The sequence below is a fragment of the Colossoma macropomum genome, unplaced genomic scaffold, assembly GCF_904425465.1.
Source record: "Colossoma macropomum unplaced genomic scaffold, Colossoma_macropomum, whole genome shotgun sequence".
NCBI lineage: Eukaryota > Metazoa > Chordata > Actinopteri > Characiformes > Serrasalmidae > Colossoma > Colossoma macropomum.
The window spans coordinates 8908095-8927594 of NW_023494786.1; the positions used below are offsets into that span (position 1 = coordinate 8908095).

The 19500-nt window shown below is 40.3% G+C and overlaps 1 protein-coding gene across 18 annotated transcripts in view; it reads right to left on the reverse strand.

Moving 5' to 3' along the window:
- Positions 1–4139: 4139 nt before the first annotated feature.
- The window catches only part of phldb1b (pleckstrin homology-like domain, family B, member 1b), a 102763-nt gene continuing 87402 nt past the window's right edge, over positions 4140–19500 (reverse strand). For 12 of the 18 annotated variants that reach the window (XM_036559978.1, XM_036560072.1, XM_036560055.1 and 9 more), the window contains 11 exons: positions 18670–18810; positions 16899–17015; positions 16682–16784; positions 15607–15657; positions 13290–13578; positions 10077–10167; positions 9820–9966; positions 8505–8724; positions 7898–7983; positions 7603–7632; positions 4140–5438 (listed from right to left, as the gene is read on the reverse strand). In XM_036559978.1, the coding sequence (XP_036415871.1) occupies positions 5298–5438; positions 7603–7632; positions 7898–7983; positions 8505–8724; positions 9820–9966; positions 10077–10167; positions 13290–13578; positions 15607–15657; positions 16682–16784; positions 16899–17015; positions 18670–18810 (1416 nt within the window). In that variant the 3' untranslated portion in view covers positions 4140–5297. The remainder of the gene's footprint in view (positions 5439–7602; positions 7633–7897; positions 7984–8504; positions 8725–9819; positions 9967–10076; positions 10168–13289; positions 13579–15606; positions 15658–16681; positions 16785–16898; positions 17016–18669; positions 18811–19500) is intronic. The other 6 variants (XM_036560028.1, XM_036560020.1, XM_036560037.1 and 3 more) reach the window with 4 other exon arrangements.

Consider the following 19500-nt stretch of genomic DNA (forward strand, 5'->3'; position numbering starts at 1 on the left):
GAAGCAGCAAAAGTTTGCCAGCTGGAAGTGTTTTGGGTGTCTTACATTGTGAACAAGTGGTACATAAAGCCACAAAACAGTGTATATCAGCCAACATACTTTCCCGCCAGTATTTACTAGCTAACAACTGGTGTATATGTGACTCACCCACATAACCTGATGCTAAGGACGAATGAGCCCAAGTAATGAGGCGATCTCTACATTGAACAGGAACACATTTCATATCAGGAGGACATTGAACAGGAGGGGGTGAGTCAGAATAAATTAATATGATCGATGTCATCGTCAACATCCCATCTAACTGGAGCAACCACAACTGAAGGTTCCATCACTGGTGAACAGAGATAAAGCTTTTGTGTTATGACAGCTTGGTTGATAGGTGATACTGAACTGAAACCCAGAGAAAAAGACAGACCAGCAAGCTTGGCAAGGATTAAGGCACAACGCAAGTACTCCAAATTCTTATGATCAGTTAAGACAAGAAAGGGCATGCAATGCTCTCTCTAACCAGTGACACCACTCCTCAAAGGATAGTTTCATAGCCAGGAGTTCATGATCATCTTTGCCGTAATTACATTCTGCAGGAGTCAGTTTGTTGGAGCAGAACGCCAAAGGGTATAGGTATATTTGCGTGGCATACCACTGTGCTGGGAGAGCACAGCTCCCACACCAACCTCAGGAGCATTTTCCTTCACTACAAAGGGCTCTGACAGGTTAGGATGTTTCATAATGGGGGCTGAAGTAAAAGTTCTTTTAAGTGACTGGAATGCTGTGTCAGCTTGTGGGGTCCATACTAGTTTTTTTGCATTACCCTTATAAAGAGCTGTAAGTAGGGAAGCGATGCTACTATAATCACATAAATAGCGACTGCACAGATTTGCTAAACCTAGGAACCGCTCTAACTCCTTCACAGATGTGGGGACAGGCCAGTTAATCACAATGTCTATTTTGCAACTGTCCATAACTACTCCATCTGAGCTAAGGACAGAACCTAGGAAGGAAGTGGAAGTTAAGTGAAGCTTCTCATCCTTGACGTACAAATGATTATTGAGCAGTCAAGGCTGAAACACTCCTCATAACATCACTGTGAGTGGGCGCGGCTGAACTGCTGTAGGCTTAATAGGCACATATGTGGTACTTTGTAACTGCGTTTGCATCATGATAAGATCGTTCATTGCAGTAATTATGCAGACGATAATTGTTTGTCTAAATTTACATTGTCATCCAAGCTTTTTTAATATAGCACTACTACCTTTTCCGATTCATTCACAAACCTCAAAATTGTGATGGGTTTTGTGTTGTGAAAATGTCATCAAGTATTGTGGTCATATTTTTATCATGTAGTCCACCCTTAATGCTGGCTCACACTGTGACTATCATAATAGAGGTTGTAACTTGACATTTGGATATGGTGCATTTTTGCTTGGTGGCTGAGGAAAGGTGGGTTGCACATGCTTTGTGCGAGAAGGATGGATGGTTTGTATTTGAAGCATGCTCACCGTCCCCAAATGGGAGAGCTGTTTCCATAGCTGCAACACGTGGGCAACATTCAGCCATGAATGGAAATCAATGCTAATTCAAAGATTTTATCAGTTAAATGATAATGAAATGTCTTTGTCTACTTTATCTGCTGACGCCTGACTTATTGTTCCAGCTGAAAGAGCATGAGAATGAGATCTACACTCTGGTAATTCTGGAGGAAATCCCAGTGCGCAATCTGAAGCCAACTGTGGTGAAGGGTTATGACTACTATCACCCCAGTAAGTAGCTGATTATTTACCCATACAAACTCTGAAAGGTTAAAACAGAAAGGGGAGAAAAGTTTGGAGCATCAGTGTAATATGCTCTTATGCTTGCTTTGGGTGCCACATTCCAAAAACTCAGTTGTCTTTTTGATATCCATGAGTCTTGCTTGCAGGAGCCACCCAGGTAGTTACACAAAAACAGTAATCCATTACAAATTACTTATAACTTCTCTAAAACTGTAATGGGATTGCTTTACTCATGACTTCTTTGAAAAAGTAATCTCACTACTCATTATTTCTATGTTACTTTTTAGACCCGAGACACAACTGTAGTATCTGGAAAGTACAAGGGAAAACTCAGTACTTGATAAAGAAAGAAATAGCCAATCACAGTAAACATGATTTAAAAGGCATCCCTACCTTTGCTTTCAATTAGACGGAGCCAGTCACTTACGTTAAAAAGATCAATTTGGCCAATGCTGTTTGAAAACCTAGAAGCAGATAAAAATTGCTATTGCCTCTAAATCTTTGAATAAGATGTAAAGTTTACAGAGCTGTTCTTGAACGAAAACTATGCTGGAACTCTTTTTTGACCAAATTCATTTTTAATACATTTTGCAGGCTGACTTTTCAAGCCTGACTGAAGAGTTTCATTCCAAAATGCTGTATATCCTTTTGTAATAATTTTGGATAGAACAAGTTTTTGACAAGAGTAACAGCTAATGTACAATGAAACATTTTTATTTCTCTAATAAATGTATTATTAATCGTAATACAGCACTGGTATTTTCTTGTAGATGTAAAGCCAATACCCAACAACAATTCCTGAAAATAGTCCATAATGCATTTTGGGATGAAACCCTTCAAGTGCAGTTCTTCTAACTTTATCTTGAAGAAAGTTCATACCATGTGAAGAATGTAGACGCTCATTAATTTCTTTTATTTCAGCTGTGAATTAAACCTAAATGTATTCCCCAAATCTAAGTGGAGCACGGCAGTGTGCTTTGATTTAAAGAAGCATCATTAGAAACTGAAAGACTCCTGGGTAATGAAGTTCTTTTTGAAAGCTCTGTGGCCTCATAGCACGCAGTGATCAGGAGCACGATTACAGCTGAATTAGCCATTTCAACAAGAGACGAGAGAATGGGAGATTTCTGTTCTTTTTAATAAACCTGAAAAACTCCATGAAGTCCATCCAAAGTGCCGAATGGAAAGTACCATCATATCAACATAGTGTCAGCATGTACGAGTGTGTTGTTAGTGACAGAATATTCTTGCTGAAGTGAATGTGTTTGTCTGTGGTTGTGTGTATCTGTGCATGTGTGTGCATCCTAGTGACTTTCAGACCAGATCTGTATGTGTACACAATCCAACACTTAAAGGGGAATACAACATTTCTGAATAATTCAATTGTGAGGATGTAAACAATCATTCAGAGTGATTTGTTGTGAAATGGCTCATTGTAGAGAAACATATTTAAATTTCTTTACAGTGGTGGAGATCAGAACCAGTAATAGTGACCTCTTCTTTTTATTTATCTTGAAGAACCAGTGAACCTACATGTGTCTTTTGAGTTTATATGTTGTTTTAGGGACTATTCTGCATGTACCTCTCAACCATGAATGTTTTTTATATGTTCATTCAAACTCTTATCTCTAAACTATGTCTCAGACATCATGCAGTGTATTCCTAACCACTTCATATAATAACTTTGTGATTAACCTTTCAGAGGCATTAAACTCATCAGACGTCTGGTTCCTCTCACCACCGTGAACAATTCTAACTGTAAATAGCTATAAAATGGAGCATTTCACATCAAGCCACTCTTAATGCCTTTGTTTACATCTTAATGATGCAATTATGCAGAAATGTAAAAGAAATGGTGCAATTCCCCCTTAAAATAAAGAAACACAGCAGAACTGTGAGAAATTCAATTTCTTCATCCAGATGTGTGGAAATATTTATCTGATGCTTAAAATAAAATAAAAAAAACTGGCAAACTAATCAGGATCAACAGTAATGGTGACTGGTTTTTGGCCATTTTTCAACAACTTGAATATACACAGTTGGATTTCAGAAAAAAGCACGTTGGTCTTATTCTAACAGTGTCGTCGCTGTTACATAAACAAAACTCATTATAAATAAAACCTGTTTTTTCCACCCAGTAAACACTAAGGCATGAAAAACTCTCCAGATTTGAAATCACAGCATAGTTCAGTTCAGAAGATGAAGTCTCCCCCTCCCGGAGCTGACAAGAGCCAAGGCAGATTACAAAGAGTTTCCACATATCATGACTTTACAAGCTACAAATACATTGACTGTTGTTTTTTTCTTTAAATAATGTATTAAAGCTGACACGTCACCATTTGTTATCACTCATCGCTTTTTTTTTTCATCGATCCGACTACATGCCATGTGCAAACATCTGTTAAGAACTTTCACAACAATACATCTCTTGCAAATAAAAATAACACTTAAAGTCAGTTTTGTGTTTCAGGTGTTTTGTGGTCCAGCTAGCCGCTCACTTCGGTACTCAGAGTGATGAATCGTGGGGAAATATCAAGGCACTGAATGATTTGCATTATTACATTTATGTCCAGAAGCGTTTTCCATGTTTTTCGTCCAGTACTTTCATCTGTTCTATGTTGTTTGTCCTCCAGGCCTTCGGGTGGCAGTGAAGAGAAGATGGCTAATTCCTTGAGGGGTTAAGTCAGAAGATCAAGTTGTCAGGACTTGGCAAATAGACTCTACTGCAGTGGTGCTTCAGAGATATTATTTTGTGTGTGTGCACAGGGTTTGCTTGTGCTGGCAACACGAAGACATACAAAGTTGGACGCAGGCAAACAAGAGCTGTTGGCGACGGTCTAAACATGGAGGAAGTGACGGATTCGCGAGCTGGTTGGTGAACTTTGGTGAAGGTTTTTGTTTCGGTGACACTGGATGTTTGTCTAGAGCTCTGGTAGGAATCTCACATTTATGCTATACTGATATATTCGACATTATCTCTAGAATGTACTACCTGTATATTTATAACCTCTCTTATTCTCTGTCAGTCAAAGCCACAGAATCAGTTTTTACAAAAAACGTTCCACAATGGCTTAATGTCATTTGGCAATATCACATCTCAAATGTGGGAAAGAAAATCATAAAAACAATTTAACAAAAAAGCTCATCAAACAGTTATGCATACTTAAAGAACAGCTGTGGAATACTAGGCTGTGGCAAAAAAGGCATTTTCACAGCGACTCTCTTAGCCATCCGTGTGTAAGTTTGCTTCTCAGGTTTGTCTTCTAGGAATCCCTTTTTAAATCCAGGCGAACACAGAAAACCTGTGGAGAATGTGAATCTGTACAGTCGTGCTGAATATACAACTTATTAAAAAAAAAAACAAGAAAGAAAAGAAAACAAGAACGTAATACAAAATAAAAAGGCTTTCCCCTCATCAAGAGTCAGTAGACCCAGTAAACAGGAGGATGAGTCATTTGAAGTTTCCCTGCCGAAACTGTTTCTGATTTGACCTTTTCTGGTGGGGGGGTTGGGGGTGCCCCTTCTTTAGTTCATGAACTGCGTGTAGCCCTCTGCTCCTGTTACTATGACGTCCATCCAGATCCTCATGGCTTCTGCAGACGGAGCCACCATGTAGTACAGTCTGTCGTGGGTCTTCACGCAGAACGTCAGGGAAGGATTGGGGCTCTGAAGCCGAGAGAGCAAAGCAGAATTAGCCAATGAGATTGATCTGGTGTTAGCATGAGCTTTCAGGGATTTGCTGTTACGCTCACAGAACTAAAGCTTGAGTTTGTCTGTATGGCATTCTAGCATGCAGTAACGTGCACAGGACTGCTAGATCAAACTGATGATTATCACGCTGATCAAAATGCCAGCAAAGAACTGAACTTTGTTCCATTCAGTTACAGCAGGGGTGTCCAATTCCCTCCCTGGAGGGCCACAGATTTTTGATTTTCTAGCTCAAATACACCTGCTAAACCTGATTTACTGCCCAGTAGCGACAGGATGGTGTGAATATTTCCTGTCTTTACATCAGTGACTGAATGACCACAGTTTTACGGTATTATTGCGGTATCGTCTGTGAACATTTACACCCACAATGACAATAGTTAGAGCAATCAGGGCGATTGCACCCCACTGACCTTACACGTATGTTTTGGTCATGTCAGAAACTGCAGACTTTTTGGATCTGTCTGAAGTATTATGGTGACAGTTCTTTGTCATTTTTGGGACATTATTTTTGTTGTTGTTTCGCCTTCTCTTAAAGCCAGGAATAAAATATTGTCATTGTGGAAATCCTACAATCCTCCTATCAGCTCCTGGCCTAAAGACATGATGTTTTATTGTTTTTTTGGTAAAGCGAGAGCACTGAACATTTCATTGGAGATGTCTTCTCCATTGGGGGTGTATCAGTTGTCAATATCACAACAGACTGTACTGATAGTTTGATGACTCTAGATGTCCATAGATTAATTTAATCATATATCTTTTTGTGTGTGCATGTCTGATCTTTCCTTTTATTTTTATACTTCACAATGATTAGAATGATCAGAATGATTGTTATGCATGTCATAAAAACAGTAACCGACCTATCGCTACCAGTGAAATGTAGTTAATGTAGTGAATGTAGTAGTGAAGTAGTGAATGAGTGAGCTCTCTGAGCTGGCACTTTTAGATGAACGCTGGGACCCGATTCGCATTGAAGAGTTCATTTTTATTTGTTTTTTAAATTGAGACTAAACAAATGCTTACATTTTACAATGCCACAGCTGAAAATCACAGGAACCCCTTCCTCAATGTCCTTGCAGTATTCTGGCTCTGCCGTGTAACGACCCCCAAACCTGCTTATTGTGTTAGTTTTGTCTCTGGTTTTGTTCATGGCAGTTTTAACGTAATTCTTAGCTGCATTTCCAAGTGTGCCTCATTAGTTCTTCTGATTGTTGGTGACTGTTTTTTCCTACATTTTCTCATCTGTCTTCTGATCCTGACTTGAAACTACTTACAAACCTCAGACTTACTTGCAAAATGTAACACAATTTTTTATTCATTAGTTAATTGGAAGGTAGAATAAGGTTTATTGAAAATTAACTGATAGACAACATAATAATTTTGGGAACAAATAAACTGTGCTACTGAATGAAGAGCTGTTTGGGAGCCTAAAGCCTCTTTTGAGCTGAGCCAGTTTATCGGACTCACTGCAAAGAGCTGGAATGCCCATCACTAATCACTACTGCTTAGTTAAGGTGTTGTTTGAGCAGGGAAATCAGGATTGGAGCTGCACACCCTTGTGTTAACAGATTATGGTTATGAAGATGATGCATATTTGTTTTTAAGTCGTGTTAAAACCTTTATGGAATTTATTGATTCAAACACTGGGACAAGAAAGAGAGACTAAATGGATCTAAATGGAAAGTCTGGGTTGTCACTGATTAAACTGGTTACACACACACAAGCCAGATGTGTATTTAGTATTCACCACACACACACACACACACACACACACACACACTCGCACACCTCTCTGTGAAACTGAGGAGGCAGCAGTTCAGAGATGTGCTCGGGGCAAATGGAACACAGGAAAGTCTACAATTCCGTGTCCCTTATCTGCTAAAGCACAAAGCACCTCCTCTACAGCCACTACAAATACTGGCCACAGTAACAGTGCAATGCGCATAATCACTTCGAGCCTGACTCTGCTGTGACTAATTGGTAATTAATCTCAAGGGGGAGGATAAGAAGATAAGCTTGATCTTAGCAAAGGAACTCCAGATTGAATTCAGCTGTCTCTGGGCAAAGGGAGGCTAATCACATGCAGGATGCATTGTGAGGGGCGGCAGGAAGAAATACATACATTTGTCAAGTTCAGGTTGAAAAATCCTTTCTGTGGAAACGGCCGGCGGTGCGAAAGAATGGACAGGAAGGAGGGTGGAGGAACGCACAGAAGATAAAAATCACAACAGAAAACGTGAGAAGCAGAGCACAGAGAAAAGAACGTGAGCAGAATAAGGCTGAAAAGGGAGGATTAGAATGGCAGAAACTGCACAGAAGGGTGTGGACAAGTGTAGAAGCAGCATGAGCTGAGTGTGAAGTGTGATTAGTTGTGGTGTGGGGCATCATTTGGAGGTGAAAGCACTCGGGTAATTTACCTTTGTGGCACTGCGCAAATGGTCATAGTAAACCTCCTCGATGGCCTGGAAATAGATGACTCCTTTCAGCTTGGTCTCGTGCTTATCTGTAGAGAAATGACATGGTAAGCGAAAGTGCATGACTGAAGGTTAAAAACAGACTTGCCCATAGAGACAGCGAGTTGGAGGCAGATGCTGTTAGTATTTCGCCCTGTTAGTGGGTTCCATTCGCCTTTTTCTGCCTGTGTAACAATTAGGAGGGGGGGTGAAAGCGCCAGCCCATGCCGAGCCGCAAACAGGGCCGAGTGTGGAGCTGGATTTCCACAGCATTGCGGCGGATTTCATCAGCATCAGATAGGACGCGGCCGAGCTGCTGGATATTTGTATGCCCCTGGCTAACCCGAGGCTATCGGAAAGCGCGGCAGCCTCCGCCAGCTAAAGCAGCCGCTAATTACCCGTATCCCCCCACACTAGCTTCGCCGCGCTAAGAATCAGCTCTTTGTACTAAATCGCGGCTTTCTTCAAGCTCAGGGCTCTAAGAGGCGTAAGAACACACTGGCAGTGCTTCATTTGCATAGTGCACAGTGGGGAAGATGTCTGCCAGTTGAAGCTAGTTGGTTGTGCCTACCGATGTAGTAGGAGAACGTCCTTTTGAGGCGATCAAAGACGAACCAGCGCTTCTTCCACGACTTGATCTTGCCGCCCATCTTGACCAGGTTGCCCTTGCACATCTTCTCGGTGAGGATGACGTGGTAGCAGGTTTCCACATTGTGGCCCGAAGACTCCACATGCGAGCGCAGGTCAAACTCCTCTTTGCGGATGGGCAGGTAGCGCGTCATGGGTCGAGCCTTTAAAAAAGTAATGAGGCCCCCTGGTTAAAACCCCCTGCTGCTACAACACAGCAGTCTGTCTCAGCTTGTATCTCAGAAACAGTAACTTTATGGTATGTTCTACAGATTAAAGTGTGCTCATGTAATGGGTAGAGATGGCATATCAGTACTGATGGGTATCATTACTGGAGTTACATCAGTGCTGGATCGGATATCAGAGAGGAAAAAAGAACAAATCTCATCCAATCCTGTAACAAATCTACCCTGAAATATGTTGTGAAAAGCTTTTGTTAGCTGGTTATTTCTTCCTGTGGGGTAGTAGAGTATTTGAGTATTTTTATATTTAAAAATATTGGATTGGTGTGGGCAGACACGGTTTCAAAATTGGTATCAGTAAAGAAAATAAGGTATCATGCCATCTCTAGTGAGGGATTTTAATTCATTTTCTGATATTCCATTCATCAATACAAGTTACAAGGTTTTCTTATGACAGCGATTACATTCGATTCTACAGACACATTTGCCAAAGCTCATTTAAGATGATGTCATTCTCCACATTACTTTATCTGATAGATCACATCTGCACTACCTGTCAAAAGTTTGGAGACATCTTGTCTCTATTTCTGGGAGTTTCCAAGTAAAGCTTTTTAATGTTTTTAATTTTTAATGTTTGTCTTCAATTAAGTGAAAAAAAAACTGCAAAAAGTTTTTGGTATCATAAAACAGCCATTTACTAACACTTCAGGTATCTTTTATAATATGCAGCTTGATGTAGCAGCACATACTGAAAAGTTGGTTTAAACTGAAAGTGCTGACGAGTGCTGAAATCAAAACAAGAGAACAACAAGAATGTGGAGGTTGGCGTTTTTCCCAATGTAGCACTTTTGTCTGTGGTTCCTTCCGTCTTTTCAAAGAATAATGGTGACATCTAAACAGCTTTCTGTTATTGCAAACTAACAAAGAAAACATGGTTATTTTTTAAAAACCTCCCTAAAAGCTAGATGTCCCCAAAACCTTTGACAGGCTGCATATTTAATGGTTGTGTACAGCTGCTCTGTGCTCAGTCTGACGCTACAGTCTGAAGTAGAAAAGTGCAGAGGTCAGCAGACTCACCTGCGAGAAGTTCTTTGCCCTCATTTTCACCTCCCTCTCTATCAGCTGCTGCCGGTGCACCGTCTCCTCCTGCAACCTCTTCTCCGCCTCCTCCCTCCTCCTTCTCTCCTCCTCCAGCAGCTGTTTACGGGCCAGGCTCTCTCGCTCCTGCAGGAGACACACAAAGGAGACGCGTGGTCACTCCAGATTGACATCCTCCACAGTGGGGGTCTCGTCATAATGATATTCACACTGATGTGTTCTTGGCTTTTACTCACTCTTGACTCAATGAGTCTGGCCTTCTCCAGCTGAGCTTCCTTCAACATCTTCTCCATCTCTTCAATCTTCAGCACGTCCATCCCGCTGGCACTATGTAGTGGAAACACAGAGCAGTACAAAGTTCAGTATTCAATATTTCACACACCAGATTCATAATGTATGTATATGTGATTTGCATAGGTCTTTGGCTGCTACTGTAACCCAGCAAATTCATTAAGAAATTTCTAACTTTCTTTCTCTCTGAGCCTGATGTACTAAGCTTTGCAGCAGTTCTAGGATGCATTCTGTGCATGTGCTATGTACAAAACTAGTGCACTAGCCTAAAATTGGTAAAAAAAAGCCAAATCACCTGAATGGGAAATGACACAGAAACACAAAAAGGAATTCACTTCTGGTAGCGATTCGTTTCGCTTTGTGCTGAATTATTCTAGGTGAATTTTAACCCAGCGTGTTTGTGAACTTTAGTGGTGTGGGCCAATAGAAAACGACACATTTTGTCTTTGTGAAAAATCCAAATGATAGACCCCCTTAGTCAACAGTCACTTGTTGCTCAGTTGCAAAAGTAAACTAGTTAGCTAGCTAACGTTAGCTGTTTACTGAACTTGGCTCTAGGCTTCCCTCTAAATCACTTCACATCAAGACCGTCCTTGATCGCCCGTGGCAACTAGTGGCAGCCGTTTTTTTTTTACCAGTCGTAAATTTGTGGTCTCAAAGGCGTCTTATTAGGAGACTTCCTTTCACAATGGCAGCAGACACAGTGGCAAAACTGCAGCACAAGCCTAAAACACATGCTGAAAGAATACTGACTAACAGAATAACACTATTTAAACTCTAAGGATCAGATGTATATGTGTTAAATATACATCTTTTCTATTTTGTTTTCTCATTGTTTGACAAATTCTATATTCATAGCTTGAGCAGAATTACAGAATTAATGGGCAACATGGCGAGATGTTATCATTACTGTGATAAATTACATCACAGTATGCTTTTCTGAGTATGTCATTGTTCTTGTCAGTGCATTTGATCTGTCTGTCTGGCCATCCATCCATCCATCCATCCATCCCTCCCACATTACAAACTGTATCCTCTCTTAGGTGTTGTAACACTTCACAACCAGAAAAACACAACACGTAATAAAATCTTAATAGTTCTTCAACTTTGTTTGGTGACAACTAACATTGGGGAGATAATTGGGCAAAAATCCAAGAAAAAACAGACTAATTAATTCAAGATGAATTACAATGTTTACACCAGCTTAATTGCTAGTTTTAGTACCCATGCACAATTAAATTCATATTACTCTTTGTCATGTTGCTCATTAAGAATCTTTAAAGTGCAGTCGGGTTTGGGGCGTTTGTGCTGGAAAAAACAAAAAAACATGCGCTAATTTACGGCTGGTAGGGTGGAGATGGAAACAGCAACCCTCTGGCATCTGTTTACGGAAAAGGCTTTTTAAGTGTTGACACTTTTTTCAGGCCTAATTACAGTCTTATTTATACTCTGAAATGAACTTGAGACTTTTGTAGTGAATTCTGGCCTGTCTCTGCTCTGTGGAAGCTGTAAAATGCTCATGTCATATATATCAACACCACACACAAACACTGCCCATCAAAGACTTCTTGTGCAATTTGCAGAGTAATGTTTGATACCTGCATAGGTTAATATAGAAAATCTGCCCCAGAATAGCTGGACTGTGAACATTCATGCTAAAATGGACATTCATAATGAAAAAGATCAGCAGACAGAATCGGAGCTTACAGTATGCTACTGTGTTTTGCCTATTTACTGCTATTCACATGTTTTCTTGCATAAAAAAAGGGGATTAAAATGCAGAAAGACCTGCTTTTTTGTCTTGGCATTAAAGGGTTCAATATTTTCGTGCAGACATCAACAGATAAAAAGTCTGGGTTATGGCATGTAGCTACATGAACACCACTGGCTTTTCTGAGCATATCATGGATATCTTTCGTACTTAAACAACACTGAGCAACTGCATGCTTCATTAAAAAGACAGCATCATTAGTCCTGTTTAATTGGCATATTAGTGCACAATTTATGATTAACATATTGGAAAAAAGCAAAAACAAAACATAATAAAATGTGCCATGACTTTTGCAGAGTCCATATTTCATATTTTTTTCCAACATGTTAATTTCAGCAAATAAGTGGTAGTTTAGTAGCACATTAAAACATGCATTTGTATGTTCATCCTGTGAAGGACGTGTACATACGACTGTATATGTATATGCGCATGTATATTCTTCAGCATTTTAATGATGTTCCTTTAACTTTGCAAGATCTTATCAGCTTTCTATTTAAAGGGGAATTCCACTGATTTTTTTCAAAATGTCTCCATAATTTAGTGATCAGGATGTGAACATTCATTCAGAGTGGTTTGATGTGAAATGGTTCGTTGTAGAGAAACTTACTAACTCTGATCGAGATGTCTTTAAAGCGGTGTTGATAGGAACCAGGCATCATAATGTCTAAAATGCAAATATAACCATTTCACTTACGATTACAATACCAGTGAACCTACAAGTGTCTTCTGAGTTTTATATGTGTTGTTGATAATGGAGAAATACTGCTAAAGCTGAGAGCCTCTTTGGGTCTGAATGTACCTCTCTGCCATGAATGGCTTTTAAAAATATGTTTTAGGCCACAGCATGATCTCAGAACTATAATAAAACGAAGTCTCAGGCATCAGGCAGCATTTTAGCAACTATTTTGTGTAATAACTTTCTGTGATGTGGCTTTTAAAGGCATTATGTTTCTCTACAATGGAGCATTTCACATCAAACCACTCTAAATGACTTCAATTAAATTCCCAGAATTCCAGTGTAATGTTATGTTACTGCATAATGACAAAGAAAAACACGCTTGTTTAGTAAAAACATTTTGAAAAGGTAGGTACACCCAAACTTGAGGGGCACCGTATAGGCATGTTGCGCCATGTAACAGCCTTCAGGCAGCAGTAGTCATACAAGAGCATGTTAATTTCTCCTCATGTTCTCACAGGTGCAATTGGAAGAATAATAAAGAAATAAACAGCACAGCAAGAGGAAATAAACAGATGGTGGGGAATTTAGCTCCAGACAGGGCGCAGGGAGGAGATGGAGAAACCATGCCGACTGCTGTCAGCGAGCCCAGTGTAAAACAGACAGGCAGGCAGAGGAGCGGTCTATGAAAGCAGACGGCGGCGTTCTGACCTGGACATGTTGTCCGGCGAGCAGGCTGAGTTGTTGCCGGTGGAGACGCTGGTGTCCATGCTGTCGGAGCTCTCCAGGCTGAGCGTGTCGTAGGCCGGCTCTCCAGCAGAGGGAGCTGTGTGGTGCAGGATGGAGTGGTGCACCAGTGGAGGCGGCGCAGTCAGCAGTTGAGGGCTGTTGAGCTGCGTCTGCGAGCCCCGCAGCGCCTCCCACTGGCACTGAGCCTCCACTGCAGCCTTCTGCTTCAGCTCAGCCAGACGCCGCCTCTGCTCCTCTATCACTTGCTGCCCTGCAGAGGAGAGAGGGAAGACGTTAACACGCATAACCCACACAGCGCATTATACACTGCCTGTCTAAAGTTTGGGGATTCCTTGCTTTTCAGTGTCTTTAATACAAATAGGCAGATTCTTTAATTGATTTGCATTAACTTCACATGTTAACCGCCAGAAGCTGACAGTTATTATTGTCATTTTGTTAGAGCTCCAATTTACATTACATAATTACATGTAATAACAGGCTTACATGATTATCTACACAGCTAATTAAGCAATGAATTAAATTTGCTTTTGATTCAAATTCAGTGACCAAAAATGGCAGAAACGTAAAGCATAGGCTGCATTTAAAACCGCAAACTACTCAAAATATCACAATACCACAAAAATCTATCATTATAAAACATTTGCTCTTCTCCTCCCATATATAAACTGTCGCTTTCGGGACAGAATATTTTTATACCTCCTAGTTTTGTCATTTATCACACTTTTACATAATGTGAACATTACAGTTAGACTTCACTTGTGTGCTCCAAAATTACTTGGAATCAAATCTTTTTACTTTGACTTCCATTATAAACTAGGAATGTGTTTTTCCTTCTCCTGTATAGTTGCTATTTTGGAGATACAAGGTTTTCTTACAGCAACAGAATGTGATATTAATTAAAGGTTTAGGATCTGCACTTTCAACAGAATGTCTCAGCTTGTTCTAATATAAACTCTGTAAGCAGAGTGAGCAGAAATAATTCAACAGTATGTAAGAATATGTGTTCATGGCATACAGACTAAGAGGGACCTAGAAAGGATAAAGATAAGCCATGTTTATTTTGAGTTTCACACCTTTTAATATTCGTGATAACACGTGTGACTGCACTACCTCGGGAATAATGCGAAATACTGCTTAGGTGTGATGTGAGCACTCGCTTTTCAGCTGTTTAAACCACGTTTGGGCCAAAGGATGTTCAAAATGTGCTTTTAACAAATAATTTGTAAAAAAAAAACAAAAAAAACTGTCAAATCATTATTTAAGCAAAACCTGCTATTTATACCACAAAAGACACTTCGTTTACACCTGGTCATTTTGTATGACCTGTATCTGGATACAGGTTTTAACCAAAATGTTTTTAACCAAATGTTTTATCGTTAATAAAAAGAGGGTCGCTGCTTCGAAATTAACTAAACTGGCTAGAATCCTGATACTAAGACACTCAAGACACATGACACGACTAGGCATAAACAAGCTCTTTGATTCATTGATTTAAACAGGAAGCTGAGTGCTACACAATAGTATTTCAATTAGTATTCGAAGTCTTAGTAAATAAATGTTTTATATTAACAACAGCTTTGCAGATATTTTTTCGGTATCAGTGAGACAAATCACATTTCTAAAGGGAAAATCCCCAAACATTCGATAAGCAGTATACAAATGCAAAAATGGACAGACGGACACAGACATACATACATACATCCACATTCAGCTTTGAGGCTTCAGCATGGACACCTTTTTAGAGGAAATTCAGCATCTACAGCCGTATAAATATCATATTATACCTCAGTTAAAAGGTGGGCTCTCCTTGTGTTTGAAACGCCCTCTTTTAGCACTCCCACAAACCCATACCAAGCCACCTGTTCCTGTCCATAAGGCCATAAAGACCCGCGCATCCATGTAGGATGACACGCTAATGCCACGCTGCTCAGTCATGCCCTCACACATACAGCACATTAGACATATGCACTGCATGTGCTCTTTGTAAAAAAAAGAGACTTCAAACAGCCCAAGCAAGTCCAGTCCTAGTGATTCATATGGTTTTCAGTAAAACCATTCTACTCCATGCTGGCTACCAAAGCAAAGGAAAAAAGCAGATCTTCATGAAAATTAAAGTAAAAAGTCATGCGCTGTTTCAGGGGGTCAGCACAGGCTGGGTGGGAATAAAGCAGATGGGGGAAAAAGTGAGGGATAAAAGGAATAATAAAGAGGAAGAAAATAATGATGATGATGATGATGATGACGAGTCCAAACCCACTCCAGATTCAGTGCAGGCTACCTGTAGGGCTGTCTGCGGTGGAGGAGGACTCGGATGATGAAGGCAAGTGGTCTGGGTGAGAGTGGGAGGAACGATGGAGGTAGACGGACAGAGTGACACAAAGATAAAACAGTATAATGGTTAGAACAAAACCAGAGGTGTACGGAGGACGGGGTACACCATGAAGAGGAGTTACACTCATAGAGAGAACAAGTACATTTCTAAATTACATGTTTACACCCATCAGCTCATTCAGGTTTGAAACCAGATCAGTCCATCAAATGCACATCTCTGTAAAGCACTCATCTCACTGCTGTTGTCTTTTGTCCACTGACACAGTAGTTTGGTGAAATATCAAATTTATGCCACTTCCATCTTACCTCAAATGTGATCAGTCAGCCAAGAATATGACTGGTGTCTTTAGTTCTTTACTAGAGCTACGAGGCTAATGTAGCTAACAGACATGTTTAAAAGTCTCATAGGTAAAACTGTGGTGTGGTAGCAGTTTTCTTGAATTTTCTACTTTTGTTAATGTTTATAGATAACAGTTTATCATAACAGTGTCAGAAACCACATAAAGCAAGTCTGTTTGAGACTTTGTATTGAATGCACCATAACAGGATTTTTAAAAAATAATAATGTGTGTGGGGGTCCTTTTTGGGGTACGTTGCCTTGAGGCAACATTGTGCAACAATGCAACAAAATTATCGTGTGTTACATCAAAAATATTTATGCAAGATTCCTAATGTCATTTGCTTTCTACAGTCTGCCCCGTGTTGCCCACCTGCTCCAAGTGTCCTCTTCTTTGAAAACCGACATATGGTCATCATATGTGTCACGTCATTGTAAAGTGAGAAAAAATGGGTTTGCTACCCTAAAACAACACACTGCACTAGAGGGTTAAGACAAGTGTGAGATGATTTTGGTACATAGTTTACACAATGCTAACTACAATAGCCTCATAGCATGGCTGTAAGTCTAAAGGGCCAAACTTGAGACACCAAACACTGGCTGACTGACTACATTTGGAGTAATGGAGAAGTTGTGTAGATTAGATTTTTTGGTAAACTGCTGCTTAGGAGCACTGCTGTAGTACCTTTCTGCTGTAGGGCCAGCTGCCGCTTTATCTCGATGTCCTGTAGGGTGGCTGCTAGGTTGCGAGGGAGACTGCCGGTGCTGTTAGCCACCATCAGAGGGCTCTGGGAAAAGAAATATGCCGTTATTAACGCTAAAAAAATCTCTACTAAAGGAACGATGACTCACAGGATGTAAGTAATGCAGAGTGAGCGAGAGAGAAAGAAATAATAATTTACCCTGGACGAAGTGTTACGGCCGAGTGTTGCAGTGGTGTAGGTGGGCGACAGGCCAGTGTTGACCTTTTGCCTCAGTGATGACTGACTGGCATCACTATCCAGCCTGGAGCGGTACACCTGCCGATCAGAGAACAGTACATGTTATACACCAACCAGTATACATACACACAGTCACTGCAGCTGAGAAATGTTTCAGGAAATGACATTTTTATACCCTCAAGGGTTTTCAAGCTTGGACTTGGGATTATATACAGATCCTGATAGGTTTTATATATATTTATATACATACAGTGGCCCTAAAAAGTATTTGGACATTTCTGCCATTCCTGAAGTGTATTTTATTTATTTTAATGAGATGATACCAAGACTGCCATTTTCTTTTTGGCAAAGTGTTCCTTCAAAAGGTGTGCTTCGGATCGCTGTCACTGGAATCCAAGTTTGCCTCTAAAATGCCTTTGTACACGTCTGAATTCATGATTGCACGCATCAATGAACAGCAGCAGACCTTGCAGTACTCTTAATGCTGTCTCTTCTCCAGGCTTTCTCCACACAAAGAGCATGCAATCTGTCTGATGTTGTGCTAAAAGTTTCACTCTAAATCTAATTTATTTTAAACATTTTCTGAAGTACGAATGGTTTACCACTCAGGTTAGAGTGTACAAAAGGTTTTTGGTGTCACTATATCCAGATAAACTTTTAGAAAATAAATCTAGGTCTTTTGAATCTTTAATATGTTAACACTGTCTTTCTGGCTGTAACAGAAAAGTGCAGCACTTTTTATTGAGCAGTTCTGTTGTACTGTTTTAGCTGGAGTGAGCATTTTTGAACATTCTGGTTGATCTGCAGAATGGTAGTGATGAGATTCCAGAGCAATGAGTCACAAAGTCTGAACAAAATCGAACAGTATGGTAATGTTCCTTAGCAATCTGCAGCAGATTCTGAGATGGCTCGATGTGGAAGATGTGAGATTTCTCTGAGTGTAGGGAGAACCAAGTGAAGATGAAGGCATGGAGAAAGAAGAACAGGGGGCAGGGCTGTCCCCTTTAGGTCTACTTGTCAGATATAGTGTTCTTAGTTCACTGAGATTCTATCAGTCAGCTAAATGCATTTTTTATTTCTTTCTTCATTTATTTACTTGGCTGTTATTTTTTTACAAGTGAATTATAGTTAAAATTGTAGATATTTCAGCAAATAGAGGTTTGGATCATGTATCTACTGAGTACAGCTTCAAATATACCATCTTTAAAGTATTTATGGCAATCTTAAGTAAAATTAGTTTCCCTACAAAAATGCCCATAGCCCTGGTTACCACATATGTGGCGGCAATTTGTTTGTTTTGTTGATTTAAAAAAAATGAAAATGTGTCTTAAAAATCTTTTCAGTAACACAGAGCAAAATGAAAGCTTCCACTAAAGGTGCAACCAAATCTTACATGGGAAATGGCTGAATTTACACTACACATTTGGGTTCCTGGTTTCTATCACCACCCTTTAAGTTACAGTACAGTTCAATGTTTTCTGAAATGTTTTCACATATATGTCACATGTGAGGTGTGCAAAAACCTTGTATTTACAAATAATCACACATTTCTTCCACATGTGATAACACATTTTTTAACGTGACGTGTGCAAAAACCACGTTTATTGACGTGACCTGTCTGTGAGAGCATTTATTTTAATCAGAATTCAGGTCTTTTGGTTGACTGTGAAACTCTCTAGTCGAGTGCATCCCTACAGGAAGGACAGAGGGAATCCGGGCCTGCATTGTTTACCTGCAGAGGCCTGCGTGAGTGACCTTTGGCCGGTAGAGGAGGGGGGCAGAGCGGGCTGCAGTCTCCAGCCTCCATCACCTCCTGATACCAGCGCTCTAAATCTAGACCAGCCATTTGAGGCCTGAGCCACTCCGGCTGAGCCTTCACACACATCAAAAGCACAAAGGAGTGAGAGAGGAGGTGGAAGGGTGGCATGAGAAAAGGGAGTGAGGGAAGGAGAAGAAGAAAAAGAAGAAGAAGAGAGAAAAGTGTTAATGAGCAGCTAATGAAAATGTTGGTTTAGTGACAGAGTAGCCAGCAGCTTCTAATCCCATCGCAAATTCATTTTGTAAGAAGCACTTCTGCCGATACCAAATTGAGTTAGCATAAATGAGCATGACATTTGCCCTGCTTGGTATATCTCACAGATTTTCCCCCAACAAACGAAATACTAATCTAATCAGTGAAGTTCTAGGAAGAGGCCCACTTACAACTACAACCTAGCCCAGTGTTTCCATCTCTTGTCCTGTAGACCACCTGCACTGTACAATGAATTATACAGGATTCCTATTTGGCGAATGCTGCCGATGGCAGTGCAGGTCTTGAGGACTTGAGTTGGGAAAAACTGTGACACAAAATGAAAAGATGGACTCACAAGTTCTCTTTTCTGGTGTACAGTTAGAGACTGTAGCCCATCTGTTGCACAATTTTGTATTAGCCATCCTCTGGCTTTTCATCAGTGGTCAGCTTCTTGTCCCTTAATGTGGCCAGCAGCTGCTTACTATGACAGGACAGGGCCAACTGACATGCAAAATAACCAACCAGAGACTAGCATGATGTGTAGAGGCAGAT